Source organism: Nerophis ophidion, linkage group LG14 (assembly GCF_033978795.1).
Source record: "Nerophis ophidion isolate RoL-2023_Sa linkage group LG14, RoL_Noph_v1.0, whole genome shotgun sequence".
NCBI classification, from domain to species: Eukaryota; Metazoa; Chordata; class Actinopteri; order Syngnathiformes; family Syngnathidae; genus Nerophis; species Nerophis ophidion.
In genome coordinates this window covers 16130912-16149365 of record NC_084624.1, presented here as the reverse complement: position 1 = coordinate 16149365, position 18454 = coordinate 16130912, and the positions used below count along the sequence as shown (strand labels likewise).

At 46.4% G+C, this 18454-nt stretch overlaps 1 protein-coding gene across 3 annotated transcripts in view; it reads left to right on the top strand.

The window, feature by feature from the left end:
• The window catches only part of plcg2 (phospholipase C, gamma 2), a 117847-nt gene that overhangs the window by 86228 nt on the left and 13165 nt on the right, over positions 1 to 18454 (top strand). For 2 of the 3 annotated variants that reach the window (XM_061919959.1, XM_061919960.1), the window contains exons 28-30: positions 8129 to 8268; positions 16254 to 16362; positions 16434 to 16601. In XM_061919959.1, coding sequence (XP_061775943.1) covers positions 8129 to 8268; positions 16254 to 16362; positions 16434 to 16601 — 417 coding nt within the window. Of the gene's footprint in view, positions 1 to 8128; positions 8269 to 14645; positions 14713 to 14774; positions 16219 to 16253; positions 16363 to 16433; positions 16602 to 18454 lie in introns of those variants that run through there. The other variant, XR_009809549.1, reaches the window with a different exon arrangement.

Below are 18454 nucleotides of genomic sequence, written 5' to 3'. Positions count from 1 at the left end.
TTTAACTACTTGGTATCGGATCAATACCCAAATTTGTGGTATCATCCAAAACTAATATAAAGTATCCAGACAAAAAAGAACATTTGAACAGAAGTTTAGATAGAACATGTTAAAACAGAAAAAAAAACAGGTAGTAACATTAATGAACAAGTACATTATTAATCCATTTTCTACCACTTGTCCCTCATAATTTTTACAAAATAATAGAATCAGAACTGACACAATATGTTACTGCATATGTCAGCAGACAAGCTGGGAACCTTTGTTTGCTTACTACTAAAAAACAAGTTCTCTGGTATGTTCAGTATTTTATTTAAGAACACAATTTGTCTTCGATTGCAATAACAAAACATGTTTAATATACCGTAAGATCTTTTGTTAATATAAAGCCAATAATGGTATTTTTTGTGGTGCCCTTTATTTAGTAAATGTATACAGGGTTTCCGAAAAGCATTAAAAAGCATTACAAGTCATTAAATGGATTTGGCAAAAATTAGGGCCTTAAATGGCATTAAAAGCGATGTTCAGAGGCATAAATAAATGTAATACAATTGTAGGACTTGGCCCATAGTCAATACGTCAGTCAATCAAAGGATAAATTAAAATGACCCTAATAACGTTGTTTGTCATTGATAAATTGTCACGTCGTCAGTGTGTGTCTTTTATTCGGCTCTGGCTTTCAAACTGGATATGAGAGGTGTTGCAAGGTCTGAAAGCGAGAAAAACGCTGCCTCAATTGCAGCACTGCGATTGACAGCAATGTCAAACGCCTCTGTAGGCCAAAACTTTGGGGAAGCTGACCTTGTTTCATACACGACCCCTTTATTCCAGTTTCCAGTTCAACACACATGAGCTAACTTGGTTGACATTAGCAACTGTCTTGACGCATGGACCTTACGTGACCTACAGTAGCCTAGTATGGACAAACAAGGCAAGTTTCACAACAGCCACAACTCGTATTCTCTAGTATTCCCAAAGTAAATGAATAATAGTTCATTTAGCTGCCTTTATACTTAATCTACTATCTAATGTAGCCATTTTAAACAATTGGGAGGGTGTAAAATGGAATCTATTCAAGATGTTAAATGGACTCAGTTTATTTTTAATACATCGAAAGGGCTTTATTGGCATTTTTCCAAATATCATTTCATGTTTCTAAAATGTTTCAATCAATCACTCATTTCCAAACTTATGTATTATTTGTATTTATTAGTACACTTTTAATTTATTATTCCATAAAACCTTTGAAGTGTTTTGTTTAAATTGTATTATGATAAAAAAAAAAAACGTATTCTTCCAGTTTGTGGCTGTTATAAGTCATACTTTTAGAGGATATGCATATTTTAAAGAGATAACATGTAAAAAAAAATATTTCTGGGTATATTACATTGAACGACAAATTCAGAATTGGAGGTTTATTTAGAGGCCTTAAGTGCATCCATCCATCCATTTTCTACTGCTTGTCCTTCTCGGGGTCGCGGGTGGTGTTGCAGCCTATCCCAGTTGCATTCAGACGGAAGGCAGGGTATACCATGGACAAGTCGCCATCTCATCGCAGAGCCAACACAGATAATAATAATTTGGATTGAAGGTACAATGTGATGATTGACAGACGCAACCATTTAATTGGCTATTGTCTACGACTGGTGCACTAAGTCTGAAACACCGGATGCTACTATAAAAACAAAAAAAAAAACTTAAAATGAATACTCTGATGAGACAGACTTGCGAGCCAATAACAGATAATAACAGTTAATGTAAACTACAGTTGTTCCAATACCAATATTTGGTACTATTTCAATACTTTTCGGTACTTTTCAAAATAAAGGGGACTATAAAAAAAATATCTTTTTGGCTTCATTTTAACAGAAAATCTTACGATATGCTTAACACATGGTAAATGGATTATACTTGTATAGCACTTTTTTACCTTCAGAGTACTTAAAGCAATTTGACACAATTTCCACATTCACCCATTCACACACACATTAACAGTCTATTGGCAGAAGCTGCCATGCAAGGCTCTAACCACGACCCAAAAAGAGCAAGGGTGAATTGTCTTACCCAAGGACACAACGGACGTGAGTAGGATGGCGGGATCTGGGATCCTGCTATTGAACGATCGGGCTCTGGTGCTGAGAGCAATGAAGAGTGAAACCTCTTATACCCTGTTTGAAGTTTAAGAGACAAAGCAAACAAACACACAAACATAGCAATTTATCAATTCCGGCAAAATTATTGAGTTCATTTTCATTTATTGTTCAATTAAATTACTTATTTTTGTTCTAGGCCTAACCACAGGTTAATAGAGGGGAACTGCACTTTATTGAGGGAAGGGGGGTTTTCCCTTTTATTCACAATTATGTAAGAATTAAGATGTATGTTTTTTAATTAATTCTAACGCGCAAATAAATGCAAGTGAACATGCGTTTACAATGGAGCCTATGAAGCCTAAATAGCCATCCAAAAACTGCCAACTGTTATGATCCGCTGCCCAGGTCATATCATATTCTGGTTTTGTTCCGTTATTGTATTATATTCTGCTAGTGTTTGACTTCCTTAGTTCCTGTTTGTTCTGTTACCATAGTCACGTATTAGTGTCACCTGCCTCTTGTTTTTGACTCACACCTGTTTTTAATTACTGTTCTTATTTAAGCCTGCCTTTTTCATTGACTCGTCCTCGCATCCTAGTTTTTGTTCCATGCAACAAGTGACGACGCTCATTCCCGACTCTGGTAATCCTGTTTTGTTCTTGCTTGCTTCTGCGCTTTGCTTCTGTTTTTTCCTAGCTCCCATGCTAGCTCTTTGCTTTGCCTTTTTGTGCCTAGTACAAGTTTTCTGTTTATAGTCTGTTCCTTAGTTTCAAATAAATCAATATTTCTTACCTTACGCTGTGTCCGAGCCCAAAACTGCATCTCACCTTTGTGCATTCACGCACCACGTTAAAAATTAGGTGGACAAAATGAGACAGAAAAAGAAGTGGCATAAAACACGTACTAGAAAGTCGGAGAAAGTTCTACATGTAAACAAACTACGGTGAGTTCAAGGACTCTCAAAATTAGTAGGACAAAACAGCGCTAGCCAAATACTCGAATCAGTGAAGCATGTTTAATATTAACAGTGTGCTTTATAACAATTAAAGAGGTTTGTGTCATATTTGTCCTCCTGCAGAAACCCTATTCAAACCAAAAATTAATTTATTTTCCTTAATTTTTTTTCCATTTTTAATACATTTTTAAAAAAGCTCCAGAGAGCCACTAGGGCGGCGCTAAAAAGCCGCATGCGGCTCTGAAGCCGCCGGTTGCCGACCCCCACCCTATATGATCGGTGTCAGAGCTTGGTAAGTCGGACCCATTTCCAGCGTGGGTTGGATTTCACCATGGCTGCCCTTTGTCATAGATTCTGTTCATTACTTTTATGGACAGAATTTGTAGGTGCAGTCGTGGTGTAGAGGGGTCTAGTTCACGGGTGAGGGAAGAGTAGATCGTTAGATCTACAAATGGATCGATGTGCTGATGGTGTGGTGCGGTTATGCGGACTCTGCACAGGTCCGTTACAGTGAAATGTCCGTCAATCCACATTTCTATCCTCACTTATGGTCGCAAGCTTTGGGTTCACAGATAAAAGCGAGCCCAAACTTAGCTTCTTCTGTCGGGTGGCAGGGCTTGCCCTTAGAGAGGGTGAATTTCGGAAATGGCTTGGAGTAAAGCCGCTGCTTTTCCACATCGAGAGAAGCCAGATGAGATGGCTCAGGCATATGGTTAGTATGTCCTCCAGGAGTTGTTATGGCACGTCAAACCAGTAAGAGGCTACAATGAAGACTCAAGACACGTTGGAGTGTCTTTGTTTCCAGCTGACCTGGGAAGGCCTTGGGATGTCAACTTTGTCAATGTCCTTCTGTCAACCACCTCTTCAAACTGTCTCGTGGGCAGCCGAGGATGACGTCGGCTCTCTTAGTCAGTGTATTAAGTCTGCTTCTGTCTCTGACCATCCTGTCCCCACCGTAACAAATGATGGCATACAGTAGAACAACAAAGAAGCCACCACAGTGTCGTAAAAAGTGCACAGTAGTGACCCGCATTCCCTAAAGGACCTTGGTCTCCCCAAGAGGTAAAGGCGACTTTTCTTGTACAATGCGTTTGAGTTGTGTCCAGTTTGTTGTTGAGGCGAAAACCCAGGTAATCAAATGAATCTCTTATTTCTATCACTAATCCCTTAATGTTGAGCGGTGTGAGTGGTAAGTTGCTGAATCATGCGAAATGAGAAGAGCTTTGAAGTCAACAATTCAGAATCCATCCATCCATCCATCATCTTCCGCTTATCCGAGGTCGGGTCGCGGGGGCAACAGCCTAAGCAGGGAAACCCAGACTTCCCTCTCCCCAGCCACTTCGTCTAGCTCTTCCCGGGGGATCCCGAGGCGTTCCCAGGCCAGCCGGGAGACATAGTCTTCCCAACGTGTCCAGGGTCTTCCCCGTGGCCTCCTACCGGTTGGACGTGCCCTAAACACCTCCCTAGGGAGGCGTTCGGGTGGCATCCTGACCAGATGCCCGAACCACCTCATCTGGCTCCTCTCGATGTGAAGGAGCAGCGGCTTTACTTTGAGTTCCTCCCGGATGGCAGAGCTTCTCACCCTATCTCTAAGGGAGAGCCCCGCCACACGGCGGAGGAAACTCATTTCGGCCGCTTGTACCCGTGATCTTATCCTTTCGGTCATGACCCAAAGCTCATGACCATAGGTGAGGATGGGAACGTAGATCGACCGGTAAATTGAGAGCTTTGTCTTCCGGCTCAGCTCCTTCTTCACCACAACGGATCGGTACAACGTCCGCATTACTGAAGACGCCGCACCGATCCGCCTGTCGATCTCACGATCCACTCTTCCCTCACTCGTGAACAAGACTCCTAGGTACTTGAACTCCTCCACTTGGGGCAGGGTCTCCTCCCCAACCCGGAGATGGCACTCCACCCTTTTCCGGGCGAGAACAATGGACTCGGACTTGGAGGTGCTGATTCTCATTCCGGTCGCTTCACACTCGGCTGCAAACCGATCCAGCGAGAGCTGAAGATCCCGGTCAAATGAAGCCATCAGGACCACATCATCTGCCAAACCGGAACCCCTCAACGCCTTGACTGCGCCTAGAAATTCTGTCCATAAAAGTTATGAACAGAATCGGTGACAAAGGACAGCCTTGGCGGAGTCCAACCCTCACTGGAAATGTGTTCGACTTACTGCCGGCAATGCGGACCAAGCTCTGGCACTGATCGTACAGGGAATGGACCGCCACAATAAGACAGTCCGATACCCCATACTCTCTGAGCACTCCCCACAGGACTTCCCGAGGGACACGGTCGAATGCCTTCTCCAAGTCCACAAAGCACATGTAGACTGGTTGGGCAAACTCCCATGCACCCTCAAGAACCCTGCCGAGAGTATAGAGCTGGTCCACAGTTCCACGACCAGGACGAAAACCACACTGTTCCTCCTGAATCCGAGGTTCGACTATCCGACGTAGCCTCCTCTCCAGTACACCTGAATAAACCTTACCGGGAAGGCTGAGGAGTGTGATCCCACGATAGTTGGAACACACCCTCCGGTCCCCCTTCTTAAAGAGAGGAACCACCACCCCAGTCTGCCAATCCAGAGGTACCGTCCCCGATGTCCACGCGATGCTGCAGAGTCTTGTCAACCAAGACAGCCCCACAGCATTCAGAGCCTTAAGGAACTCCGGGCGGATCTCGTCCACCCCTGGGGCCTTGCCACCGAGGAGCTTTTTAACTACCTCAGCGACCTCAGCCCCAGAAATAGGAGAGTCCACCACAGATACCCCAGGCACTGCTTCCTCATAGGAAGACGTGTTGGTGGGATTGAGGAGGTCTTAGAAGTATTCCTTCTACCTATCCACTACATCCGCAGTTGAGGTCAGCAGAACACCATCCGCACCATACACGGTGTTGATAGTGCACTGCTTCCCCTTCCTGAGGCGGCGGACGGTGGTCCAGAATCGCTTCGAAGCCGTCCGGAAGTCGTTTTCCATGGCTTCCCCGAACTCCTCCCATGTCCGAGTTTTTGCCTCCGCGACCGCTGAAGCTGCACACCGCTTGGCCTGTCGGTACCTGTCCACTGCCTCCGGAGTCCTATGAGCCAAAAGGACCCGATAGGACTCCTTCTTCAGCTTGACGGCATCCCTCACCGCTGGTGTCCACCAAGGGGTTTTAGGATTTCCGCCCCGACAGGCACCAACTACCTTGCGGCCACAGCTCCGATCTGCCGCCTCGACAATAGAGGTGCGGAACATGGTCCACTCGGACTCAATGTCCAGCACCTCCCTCGTGACATGTTCAAAGTTCTTCCGGAGGTGGGAATTGAAACTTTGTCTGACAGGAGACTCTGCCAGACGTTCCCAGCAGACCCTCACAATGCGTTTGGGCCTCCCAGGTCTGTCCGGCATCCTCCCCCACCATCGCACCCAACTCACCACCAGGTGGTGATCGGTAGAAAGCTCCGCCCCTCTCTTCACCCGAGTGTCCAAAACATGAGGCCGCAAATCCGATGACACAACTACAAAGTCGATCATGGAACTGCGGCCTAGGGTGTCCTGGTGCCAAGTGCACATATGGACACCCTTATGTTTGAACATGGTGTTTGTTATGGACAAACTGTGACGAGTACAAAAGTCCAATAACAAAACACCACTCGGGTTCAGATCCGGGCGGCCATTCTTCCCAATCACGCCTCTCCAGGTTTCACTGTCGTTGCCAACGTGAGCGTTGAAGTCTCCCAGTAGGACAAGGGAATCACCCGGGGGAGCACTTTCCAGTACTCCCTCGAGTGTTCCCAAAAAGGGTGGGTACTCTGAACTGCTGTTTGGTGCATAGGCACAAACAACAGTCAGGACCCGTCCCCCCACCCGAAGGCGGAGGGAGGCTACCCTTTCGTCCACCGGGTTGAACTCCAACGTACAGGCTTTGAGCCGGGGGGAAACAAGAATTGCCACCCCAGCCCGTTGCCTCTCACTGCCGGCAACGCCAGAGTGGAAGAGGGTCCAATCCCTCTCGAGAGAAGTGGTTCCAGAGCCCTTGCTGTGCGTCAAAGTGAGTCCGACTATATCCAGCCGGAATTTCTCGACTTCGCGCACTAGCTCAGGCTCTTTCCCCCCCAGTGACGTGACGTTCCACGTCCCAAGAGCTAGCTTCTGGAGCAGAGGATCGGACCGCCAAGTGCCCTGCCTTCGGCTGTCGCCCAGCTCACAATGCACCCGACCTCTATGGCCCCTGCTATGGGTGGTGAGCCCATTGGAGGGGTGACCCATGTTGCCTCTTCGGGCTGTGCCCGGCCGGGCCCCATGGGAACAGGCCCGGCCACCAGGCGCTCGCCATCGTGCCCCACCTCCGGGCCTGGCTCCAGAGGGGGGCCCCGGTGACCCGTGTCCGGGCGAGGGAAATCTGGGTCCATGATTTTTCTTCTTCATAAAGGTCTTTGAGCTGCTCTTTGTCTGATCCCTCACCTAGAACCTGTTTGCCTTGGGAGACCCTACCAGGAGGCTTTATGCCCCCGGACAACATAGCTCCTAGGATCATTGGGACACGCAAACTCCTCTACCACGATAAGGTTGCAGCTCAAAGAGGAGAACAATTCAGAATGAATTGCCAAATTAGTCTGATTTGTCATATTATTTGGTTTCTTCTATTTTCACACAAAAATGGGGAGTTATAGTTTCCATGTTCTATCTTTAATGCAACTGTTTGCGATATGCTTTGTGCCTCTTGCATACCATGGTATGATTGTGGTCATTTCAGCTTGTTTTTTTAGTTATGTAGGAATGCATATACTGTAGAAGGAGTAAATGCTTCTTGCTAATAAGATAAAGCTAACTGCTAACTACAACTTTCCACTGCTATTTAGTATGGTTGGTAATGTTTTAATTTATTCAACACTTGTGGTTACTATGATCATCAGAAATTCAAGAAAATCAATATTTTGGTGAACTGCTTTGACCATTTACTGTTGACATTGACTGTTGATACTAACGTGTAATGCCAATGATGTTATCCAAACAGTATTATATGGACTTGAATTACTTGTGAATGATTAAATTATTTTGATAATCATTATGAAATGTTCCTCTAGATAAATACACCCAGCTGAACCACGCACTCTTCAGTATGAATGGACAAACTGGTTATATTCTACAACCTGAGCTCCTGCGTTCAGAAAACTACGACCCTTTGCGGGAGAAGAAAGAGCTCAAGTACAAGATACTACTTAAGGTACGTTTTATATGCAAATCACATTTCTTCTTCCTGTATGTTCCCATGTCTAGTCCAGCCACTTGCACTTATTCTGTGTCTTTTACTGGGAGGATTCTCAGAATTTCCAATCATACCAACACCACATTTAGGAGTCCAGCAAGCATTTTTGATTAAAATCCCAATCACATGAACGAGCACATCTCATCATAGATGCTCCATTGCATGTTTTGGCAGCATGAGAAAATGCAACCCACAGGGGGCACAGCAAACAAGAATACTAATAAAAGGAGGGATTCAACAGTACTTCTTATATGTACTAGGAGGGGAAATTAAGATTTTCAGCACAATCCCATTCAAGAGTAGACAAACAGTACAGGGAGACAGAACAGGATTGCTCACCGGTCTGCCAATTTCCGGCGCCCCTTACAAAAAAGGTGAAAAACAGGTAAATGCTGGGGGGTGAGGAAAAAAAATCAGTCTAAGCCTGGGTCCCTGGAGAGGGGGTCCAGACTGAGACCAAAGAAAAACAAACTCATAGCCATAGCACACCAAGGGCTCTTACACACCAAGGATGTGTAAGAGGGAAACATCAAAGGACATTAAAGACATTAAAAAAGTAGAGTTGATGCAACCAGCCACAAAAGTAAAACAACAACACCACAAAAAAAACAACATATACTCTGTGGTGGCCTCTGCGGTGTTACACACTATCGTCTGCTGGGGTGGGGAGAGCATGGGCAGAGACAGGAGCAAACCCAAAAAAAAGCAACCAAGAGAGCCGACTCCACTCTCGGCCGCCCACCAAGTCTCGGCCAGTATCCAGTCCGCAATGTGCGATACCTGCTCATTCAGCCAAGACACTGTGAAGATTGTCCATGGTCAAAAGGCAGGGAGGTTCGCAAAAAAGCACAGCAGAAGTCACAAAGGTGCCACCCTTTGTTGTACAGTTCAAAAGGGTCCCGAACCAAAAGACAAAAAAAAAAAAATTCCTCAACAAAACAATAGGGAAACATCAGGAACACAAAAGGATGACACAAGAGCACAAGCTCCTGCCAACAGCAGCCACTACAGCGGCGCCATCTTGGGGAAAAAAAATAAAATATATGCCCTAATATGTATTTGTAAGCAGATTTTCTGTCCACAATGTTCCTGTTGGTTCCTGTTGTACACATACAGTACAGTAAGTTATTATGATCAATCAATGTTTACCTATATAACCCTAAATCACTACCGTCTCAAAGGGCTGCACAAACCACAACACAAACCACTACGACATACTCGGTAGGCCCACATAAGGGCAAGGAAAACTCACACCCCAGTGGGACGTCGGTGACAATGATGACTATGAGAACCTTGGAGAGGACAAAAGCAAAGGATGTCGAGCGGGTCTAACATGATACTGTGGAAGTTCAATCCATATTGGATCCAACACAGCCGCGAGAGTCCAGTCCAAAGCGGATCCAACACAGCAGCGAGAGTCCCGTTCACAGCGACACACCTGCGAGAGTCTCATTCACAGCGGAGCCAGCAGGAAACCATCCCAAGCGGAGGCGGATCAGCAGCGCAAGGATGTCCCCAAGCCGATACACAGGCAAGCGGTCCATCCTGGGTCCCGACTCTGGATGAGCGGTCCATCCTGGGTCCCGACTCTGGACAGCCAGTACGTCATCCATGGCCACCGGATCGAACCGGACCCACTCCACAAGGGAGAGTGGGACATAGGAGAAAAAGAAAAGAAACGGCAGATTAACTGGTCTAAGAAGGGAGTCTGTTTAAAGGCTAGAGTATACAAATGAGTTTTAAGTAAGACTTAAATGCTTCTACTGAGGTAGCATCTCGAGGGCATTCCAGAGTACTGGAGCCCGAACGGAAAACGCTCTATAGCCCGCAGACTTTTTTTGGGCTTTGGGAATCACTAATTAGCCGGAGTCCTTTGAACGCAGATTTCCTGCCGGGACATATGGTACAATACAATCAGCAAGATAGGCTGGAACTAGACTGTGTAGTATTTTATACGTAAGTAGTAAAACGTTAAAGTCACATCGTAAGTGCACTGGAAGCCAGTGCAGGTGAGCCAGTATCGGCGTAATGTGATCAAACGTTCTTGTTCTTGTCAAAAGTCTAGCAGCCGCATTTTGTACCAACTGTAATCTTTTAATGCTAGACATGGGGAGACCCGAAAATAATACGTTACAGTAATCGAGGCGAGACGTAACAAACGCATGGATAATGATCTCAGCGTCTTTAGTGGACAGAATGGAGCGAATTTTAGCGATATTACGGAGATGAAAAAAGGCCGTTTTAGTAACGCTTTTAATGTGTGCCTCAAAGGAGAGAGTTGGGTCGAAGATAATACCCAGATTCTTTACCGAGTCGCCTTGTTTAATTGTTTGGTTCTCAAATGTTAAAGTTGTATTATTAAATAGAGGTCGGTGTCTAGCAGGACCGATAATCAGCACTTCCGTTTTTTTGGCGTTGAGTTGCAGAAAGTTAGCGGACATTCATTGTTTGATTTCATTAAGACACGCCTCCAGCTGACTACAAGCTGGCGTGTTGGTCAGCTTTAGGGGCATGTAGTGTTGGGTGTCATCAGCATAACAGTGAAAGCTAACACCGTATTTGCGTATGATGTCACCTAGCGGCAGCATGTATATGCTGAAGAGTGCAGGGCTAAGGACCGAACCCTGGGGAACTCCACACGTTACCTTAACGTAGTCTGAGGTCACATTTTTATGGGAGACGCACTGCATCCTATCAGTAAGATAAGAGTTAAACCAAGACAGGGCTATGTCTGACATACCAATTCGTGTTTGGATACATTCTAATAAAATATTATGATGATGTCTACTAAACAAATACAGTACATTCATGGATAGCAGTTTTGTCAAGGAGGAGCCCTAGCTTGAAAACATTATTCCGTCATTAACAAATGTAAGAAACTTTATTAAAGTCTCCTTCCTTCCAGTGACATTTGTAAAACAAGCATTAAAGGCCTACTGAAACCCACGCAGTCTGATAGTTTATATATCAATGATGAAATATTAAAATTGCAACACATGCCAATACGGCCTTTTTAGTTTACTAAATTGCAATTTTAAATTTCCCGGGAGTTTCGTCTTTAAAACGTTGTGTAATGATGACGTGCACGCAAGACGTCACAGGTTTTAGGAAGTATAAGCGCTACGCACACACAGCTAAATATCGTCTGCTTTAACGGCATAATTACACAGTATTTTGAAGAACTGTGTTGCTGAATCTTTTGCAATTTGTTCAATTAATATTGGAGAAGTCAAAGTAGCAAGATGGAGTTGGGAAGCTTTAGCCTTTAGCCACACAAACACACGGTGATTCCTTGTTTAAAATTCACGGAGTTGAAACTTTACTATGGATCACAGCGGACATGGCTCCCGACCACTTGTCAACCAGCAGGTTTCGGTGAGAAAATTGTGGCTAAAAAGTCGCTATTTACCGGATATCAGCTGAGCTTGTGCCTCCCGTACAGCTGCCGTCCACTCCCCTGAGACACTGCGCGTCAACACCCGGCCGTGGACGTACACTTCTGACTATCAGCTACTGTTAAACTCAATAAAACACTAGCAACACAATAGAAAGATAAGGGATTTCCCAGAATTATCATAGTAAATGTCTCTAAAAACATATGAATCCGTCTCAATGCAACGCGATTGCAATCGCATTTTTTTTTTTTTTTTTTTTTCTAGTCAGTCGCTATCAATATCCTCAAACAAGAATCTTTCATCCTCGCTCAAATTAATGGGGAAATTGTCGTTTTCTCGGTCGGAATAGCTGTTTTTGTTGGAGGCTCCCATTAACAACAATGTGAATATATGAGCAGCCCCTACACGTGTGACGTCATCGTCTGCGACTTCCGGTAGAGGCAGGGCTTTTCTCCAGTTGCGAACTTTATCGTGGATGTTCTCTACTAAATCCTTTCAGCAAAAATATGGCAATATCGCGAAAATGATCAAGCATGACACATAGAATGGACCTGCTTATACCCGTTTGAATAAGAAAATCTCATTTCAGTAGGCCTTTAAGACAAAATAAGTTTTATTTTAAAAAGACTATTCAAGTTGTTTTCATAAAAGCAAAGAATTGTTTTGTTTTGAAACTTTTTCCAAAACTGTACCCAGAAAGAACTGAACCCCAAATTTTAGACCCAGGGCCTCGGCACACTGACAAAGCCTAACCTATTGTTACTATAACAATCTACAAGGTTAATATGGCTGGCTTCTCTTTTTTCCCCTCCATTTATCTGCTTTCTTTTGTACTTCAAGTTATCATTACATTTATGTATTGTTGCATTTGTTAAGTTAAAGTACCAATGATTGTCACACACACACTAGGTGTGGTGAAATTTGTCCTCTGCATTTGACCCATCCCCTTGATCAGTCCCTGGGAAGTGAGGGGAGCAGTGGGCAGCAGTGGTGCCGCGCCTGGTAATCATTTATGGTGATTTAAGCCCCAATTCCAAACCTTGATGCTGAGTGCTAAGCAGGGAGGCAATGGGTCCCATCCATCCACCCACCCATCCATCCATTCATCCATTCATCCATCTTCTTCCACTTATCAGAGGTCAGGTTGCGGGGGCAGCAGCCTAAGCAGGGAAGCCCAGACTTCCCTCTCCCTAGCCACTTCGTCTAGCTCTTCCCGGGGGATCCCAAGGCGTTCCCTGGGTCTTCCCCATGGCCTCCTACCGGTTGGACGTGGCCTAAACACCTCCCTAGGGAGGCGTTTGGATGGCATCCTGACCACATGCCCAAACCACTTCATCTGGCTCCTCTCGATGTGGAGGAGCAGCAGCTTTACTTAGAGTTTCTCCCGGTTGGCAGAGCTTCTCACCCTATCTCTAAGGGAGAGCCCCGTCACCCGGCGGGGGAAACTCATTTTGGCCTCTTGTACCCGTGATCTTATCCTTTCGGTCATGACCCAAAACTCATGACCATAGGTGAGGATGGGAACGTAGCTCGACCGGTAAATTGACAGCTTTGCCTTCCGGCTCAGCTCCTTCTTTACCACAATGGATCGGTACAACGTCCGCATTACTGAAGACACCGTACCGATCCGCCTGTCTATCTCACGATCCACTATTACCCCACTCGTGAACAAGACTCCTAAGTACTTGGGGCAGGGTCTCCTCCCCAACCCGGAGATGGCACTCCACCCTTTTCCGGGCGAGAACAATGGACTTGGACTTGGAGGTGCTGATTCTCATTCCGGTCGCTTCACACTTGGCTGCGAACCGATCCAGTGAGAGCTGAAGATCTCGGCCACATCATCTGCAAAAAGCAGAGACTTAATCCCACAGCCACCGAACCGGAACCCCTCAACGCCTTGACTGCGCCTACAAATTCTGTAGGCAAAATCGGTGACAAAGGGCAGCCTTGGCGGAGTACAAACCTCACTGGAAACGTGTCCGACTTACTGCCAGCAATGCGGACCAAGCTCTGACACTGATCGTACAGGGAGCAAAACGCCACAATCAGACAGTCTGATACCCCATACTCTCTGAGCACTCCCCACAGGACTTCCCGAGGGACACGGTTGAATGCCTTTTCCAAGTCCACAAAGCACATGTAGACTGGTTGGGCAAACTCCCATGCACCCTCAAAAACCCTGCCGAGAGTATAGAGCTGGTCCACAGTTCCACGACCAGGATGAAAACCACACTGTTCCTCCTGAATCCAAGGTTCGACTATCCGGCGTAGCCTCCTCTCCAGTACACCTGAATAAACCTTACCGGGCAGGCTGAGGAGTGTGATCCCACGATAGTTGGAACACACCCTCCGGTCCCCCTTCTTAAAGAGAGGGATCACTACCCCGGTCCGCCAATCCAGAGGTACCCCTTCTCCCCGATGTCCACGCGATGCTGCAGAGTCTTGTCAACCAAGACAGCCCCACAGCATCCAGAGCCTTAAGGAACTCCAGGCGGATCTCCTCCACCCCTGGGGCCTTGCCACCGAGGAGCTTTTTAACTACCTCTGCATCCTTCCATCCATCCATCCATTTTCTACCGCTTATTCCCTTTCGGGGTCGCGGGGGGCGCTGGCGCCTATCTCAGCTACAATCGGGCGGGAGGCAGGGTACACCCTGGACAAGTCGCCACCTCATCGCAGGGCCAACACAAATAGACAGACAACATTCACACTCACATTCACACACTAGGGCCAATTTAGTGTTGCCAATCAACCTATCCCCAGGTGCCTGTCTTTGGAAGTGGGAGGAAGCCGGAGTACCCGGAGGGAACCCACGCATTCACGGGGAGAACATGCAAACTCCACACAGAAAGATCCCAAGCCTGGATTTGAACCCAGGACTGCAGGAACTTCGTATTGTGAGGCAGATGCACTAACCCCTCTGCCACTCTGCATCCTCAGCCCCAGAAATAGGAGAGCCCACCACAGATGCCCCAGGCACTGCTTCTTCATAGGAAGACGTGTTCAGGTCAGCAGATAACCATCCGCACCATACACGGTGTTGACAGTGTTCTGCTTCCCCTTCCTTAGGCGGCAGATTTTGGTCCAGAATCGCTTCGAAGCCGTCCGGAAGTTGTTTTCCATGGCTTTCCCGAACTCCTCCCATGTCCTGGTTTTTGCCTCCGCAACCGCTGAAGTTGCACACCGCTTGGCCCGTCGGTACCTGTCCACTGCCTCCGGAGTCCTATAAGCCAAAAGAACCCGATAGGACTCCTTCTTCAGCTTGACGGCATCCCTCACCGCTAGAGTCCACCAACGGGTTCTAGGATTAACACCCCAAATAGTACCGACTACCTTGCGGCCACAGCTCCAATCAGCCGCCTCGACAATAGAATTGTGGAACATGGTCCACTTGGACTCAATGTCCAGCACCTCCCTCGTGACATGTTCAAAGTTCTTCCAGAGGTGGGAATTGAAACTCTCTCTGACAGGAGACTCTGCCAGACGTTCCCAGCAGACCCTCACAATGCGTTTGGGCCTACCAGGTCTGTCCGGCATCCTCCCCCACCATCGCAGCCAACTCACCACCAGGTGGTGATTGGTAGAAAGCTCCGCCCCTCTCTTCACCCGAGTGTCAAAAACATGAGGCTGCAAATCCGATGACACAACTACAAAGTCGATCGTGGAACTGCGGCTTGGAGTGTCCTGGTGCCAAGTGCACATATGGTCACCCTTTATGTTTGAACATGGTGTTTGTTATGGACAAACTGTGACGAGCACAAAAGTCCAATAACAAAACACCTCTCGGGTTCTGATCCGGGCGGCCATTCTTCTCAATCACGCCTCTCCAGGTTTCACTGTCGTTGCCAACATGAGCGTTGAAGTCCCCTAGCTGAACAAGGGAATCACCTGAGGGAGCACTCTCCAGTACTCCCTCGAGTGTACCCAAAAAGGGGGGGTACTCTGAACTGCTGTTTGGTGCGTAAGCACAAACAACAGTCAGGACCCGTCCCCCCCACCCAAAGGTGGAGGGAGGCTACCCTTTCGTCCACTGGGTTGAACTCCAACGTGTAGGCTTTGACCCGGGGTGCAACAAGAATTTCCACCCCAGCCCGAGTGGAAGAGAGTCCATCCCCTCTCGAGAGAAGTGGTTCCAGAGCCCTTGCTGTGCGTCGAAGTGAGTCCCGACTACATCAACTACATCAAGCCAGAATTTCTCTACTTCGGGCACTAGCTCCGGCTTCTTTCCCCCCCAGCGAATTGACGTTCCACGTCCCAAGAGCTAGCTTCGGTAGCCGAGGATTGGACCGCCAAGTGTCCTGCCTTCGGCTGCCGCCCAGCTCACAATGCCCCTGACCTCTATGGCCCCTGCTATGGGTGGTGAGCCCATTGGAGGGGTGACCCACGTTGCCTCTTCGGGCTGTGCCCGGCTGGCACCAGGCGCTCGACATCGTGCCCCACCTCGGGGCCTGGCTCCAGAGGAGGAGTTATCTACAATGCAACGTGTATAAATGTAACGTGGTTAAATGTTTTTTTGTTGATTGAAAAGTTTAATTTTGTCTTCTTCAGGTGATTGCTGCCAGACACCTCCCAAAGCTTGGTCGCTCAATTTCTAGTCCTTTTGTGGAGATTGAAGTCTGCGGTCACACTGAAGCCAAGGCCAAGACCCGTGTTTACCGTAAGGAAACTGGATTGGCTGGTTAGTGTCACCAGTACTTCATTCAGAAGAAGTATTTCTGCTTGCTGTAGGTGATAACGGTCTGAACCCACTGTGGAAAAGCCCAGCAGAGCCATTCTGCTTCAAAGTGTACGAGCCTGATCTCACTTTCCTGCGCTTTGTTGTCCATGAAGAAGACATGTTCTCAGACCCCAACTTCCTCGCTCAGGCCACATTTCCTGTAAAAGGTATCTCTTCAGGTGAGCGCAAAGGTTGCTGTCAACCTGAAATGTTACATTTGTATCAGAATGGCTACTTTAATCAATTTTTACTGCTAATAATTAGTATCAACTGGTATTATATATTGCGTAAAGTACGTATATATTCATATTTATCTATAGTGTTAGTGTCACACCTGGGTCAAGTCTGGTCTGTGTTTCGTCTGGTTTCATGTTTTGTCCTTTCCTGTTTTATTTTGAAATACTGACTCTCCCTCTCGTTTCCGATCACTTGCCCTTCCTCCTGTTTCACTGGTCTGATGTCTTTCCTGATTGCCTGATTGTGTCCACCTGTGTCCCCCACCCTCATGTGTATAAATGGCTCGTCTTCTTTCAGTCCTGTGCCAGATTGTATTCTCTGTCATCTGTTTTTGATTATGTCTTTTTTGGCTATGTTCTTTTGACCTTTGCACTCTGTCAGTTCCTGTTTTTTCACTCCCGGTTTTGTCACCATGACTACCAATCAGTTCATATGTCCTCACAACTCACGCACCTGTTTTCAATCACCACATAAGTATTTAAGCTTGTCATTTCCAGTCAGTCCTGCTGGTGTCATTCTGTCAGGATGGGGGGGTCAAAGGTAGCTGCGGGGTCGTTCTCCCAGGAAGGCAGACATGGCGTTCAGGTAAAAATATGATTTAATTTTAATTAAAAAAAGGTACAAACACAAAGCGCTCACACCTTGGGCTAAGTAACAAAACTAACACAAACAGACTATGAACATAAATCAAACACTTACTATGGCTTGACAAGAACAGCATGAACTTTGGCATGAAAAACGGGTATGACTTACTGTTGTAAGAACTAGTGACTCGATGCATTGGCGCATGCATCGAGCTCATAGAGCAAAACCCTGTGTTGGTGCGCGTAATGCTTTTCGAAAGTCTCGTGACCGATCATGGCTGTTTCGGTCATGTGACCGATACGCGAACTGTGTCGCACTGAAGACTGCACGCCAAACTGTGTTTATAAGGAAGTGCATCTGTCAACGAGATGCTGCTGCCAACAGAATCGCCGCACTTCTATCGTTGGTCATTTGTAATTTATCGTCGTCCGAGATCATTTCCGCCGTGTGGGAATATTTTGATCATATGTCGGAAAAAAAGGTATTTGTTTTACTGAGGTGGCTAACTATGATGCGTGCAGTTTATCAAAGCAACAAACAAACAATCGGAAAATCCCCGTTACTGAGGTGGCTAACCATGATGCGTGCAGTTTATCAAAGCAACAAACAAACAATCGGAAAATCCCCGTTACTGAGGTGGCTAACCATGATGCGTGCAGTTTATCAAAGCAACAAACAAACAATCGGAAAATCCCCGTTACTGAGGTGGCCAACCATGATGCGTGCAGTTTATCAAAGCAACAATCAAACAATCGGAATATTCCTGTCGTATCAATTCCTAGATATGGTCGTAACTATACTAAATGCACTGGGCATAATAAACACAACATTATTAATATTGCTACTACGGATAATTTGATCAAAAATTCCCTGAAACAGCCCACTACCTATAATATAGGTTTTTTAAACATAAGATCATTGTCTCCCAAAACGTTATTAGTTAATGATATTATCAGAGACAACAATCTTAACGTCATCGGTCTCAGCGAAACCTGGCTTAAACCAAACGACGTTTTTGCGCTAAATGAGGCATGTCCTCCTAACTTTACACATGCGCATTGTCTCCCAAAACGTTATTAGTTAATGATGTTATCAGAGACAACAATCTTAACGTCATCGGTCTCAGCGAAACCTGGCTTAAACCAAACGACTTTTTTGCGCTAAATGAGGCATGTCCTCCTAACTTTACACATGCGCATATTGCCCGTCC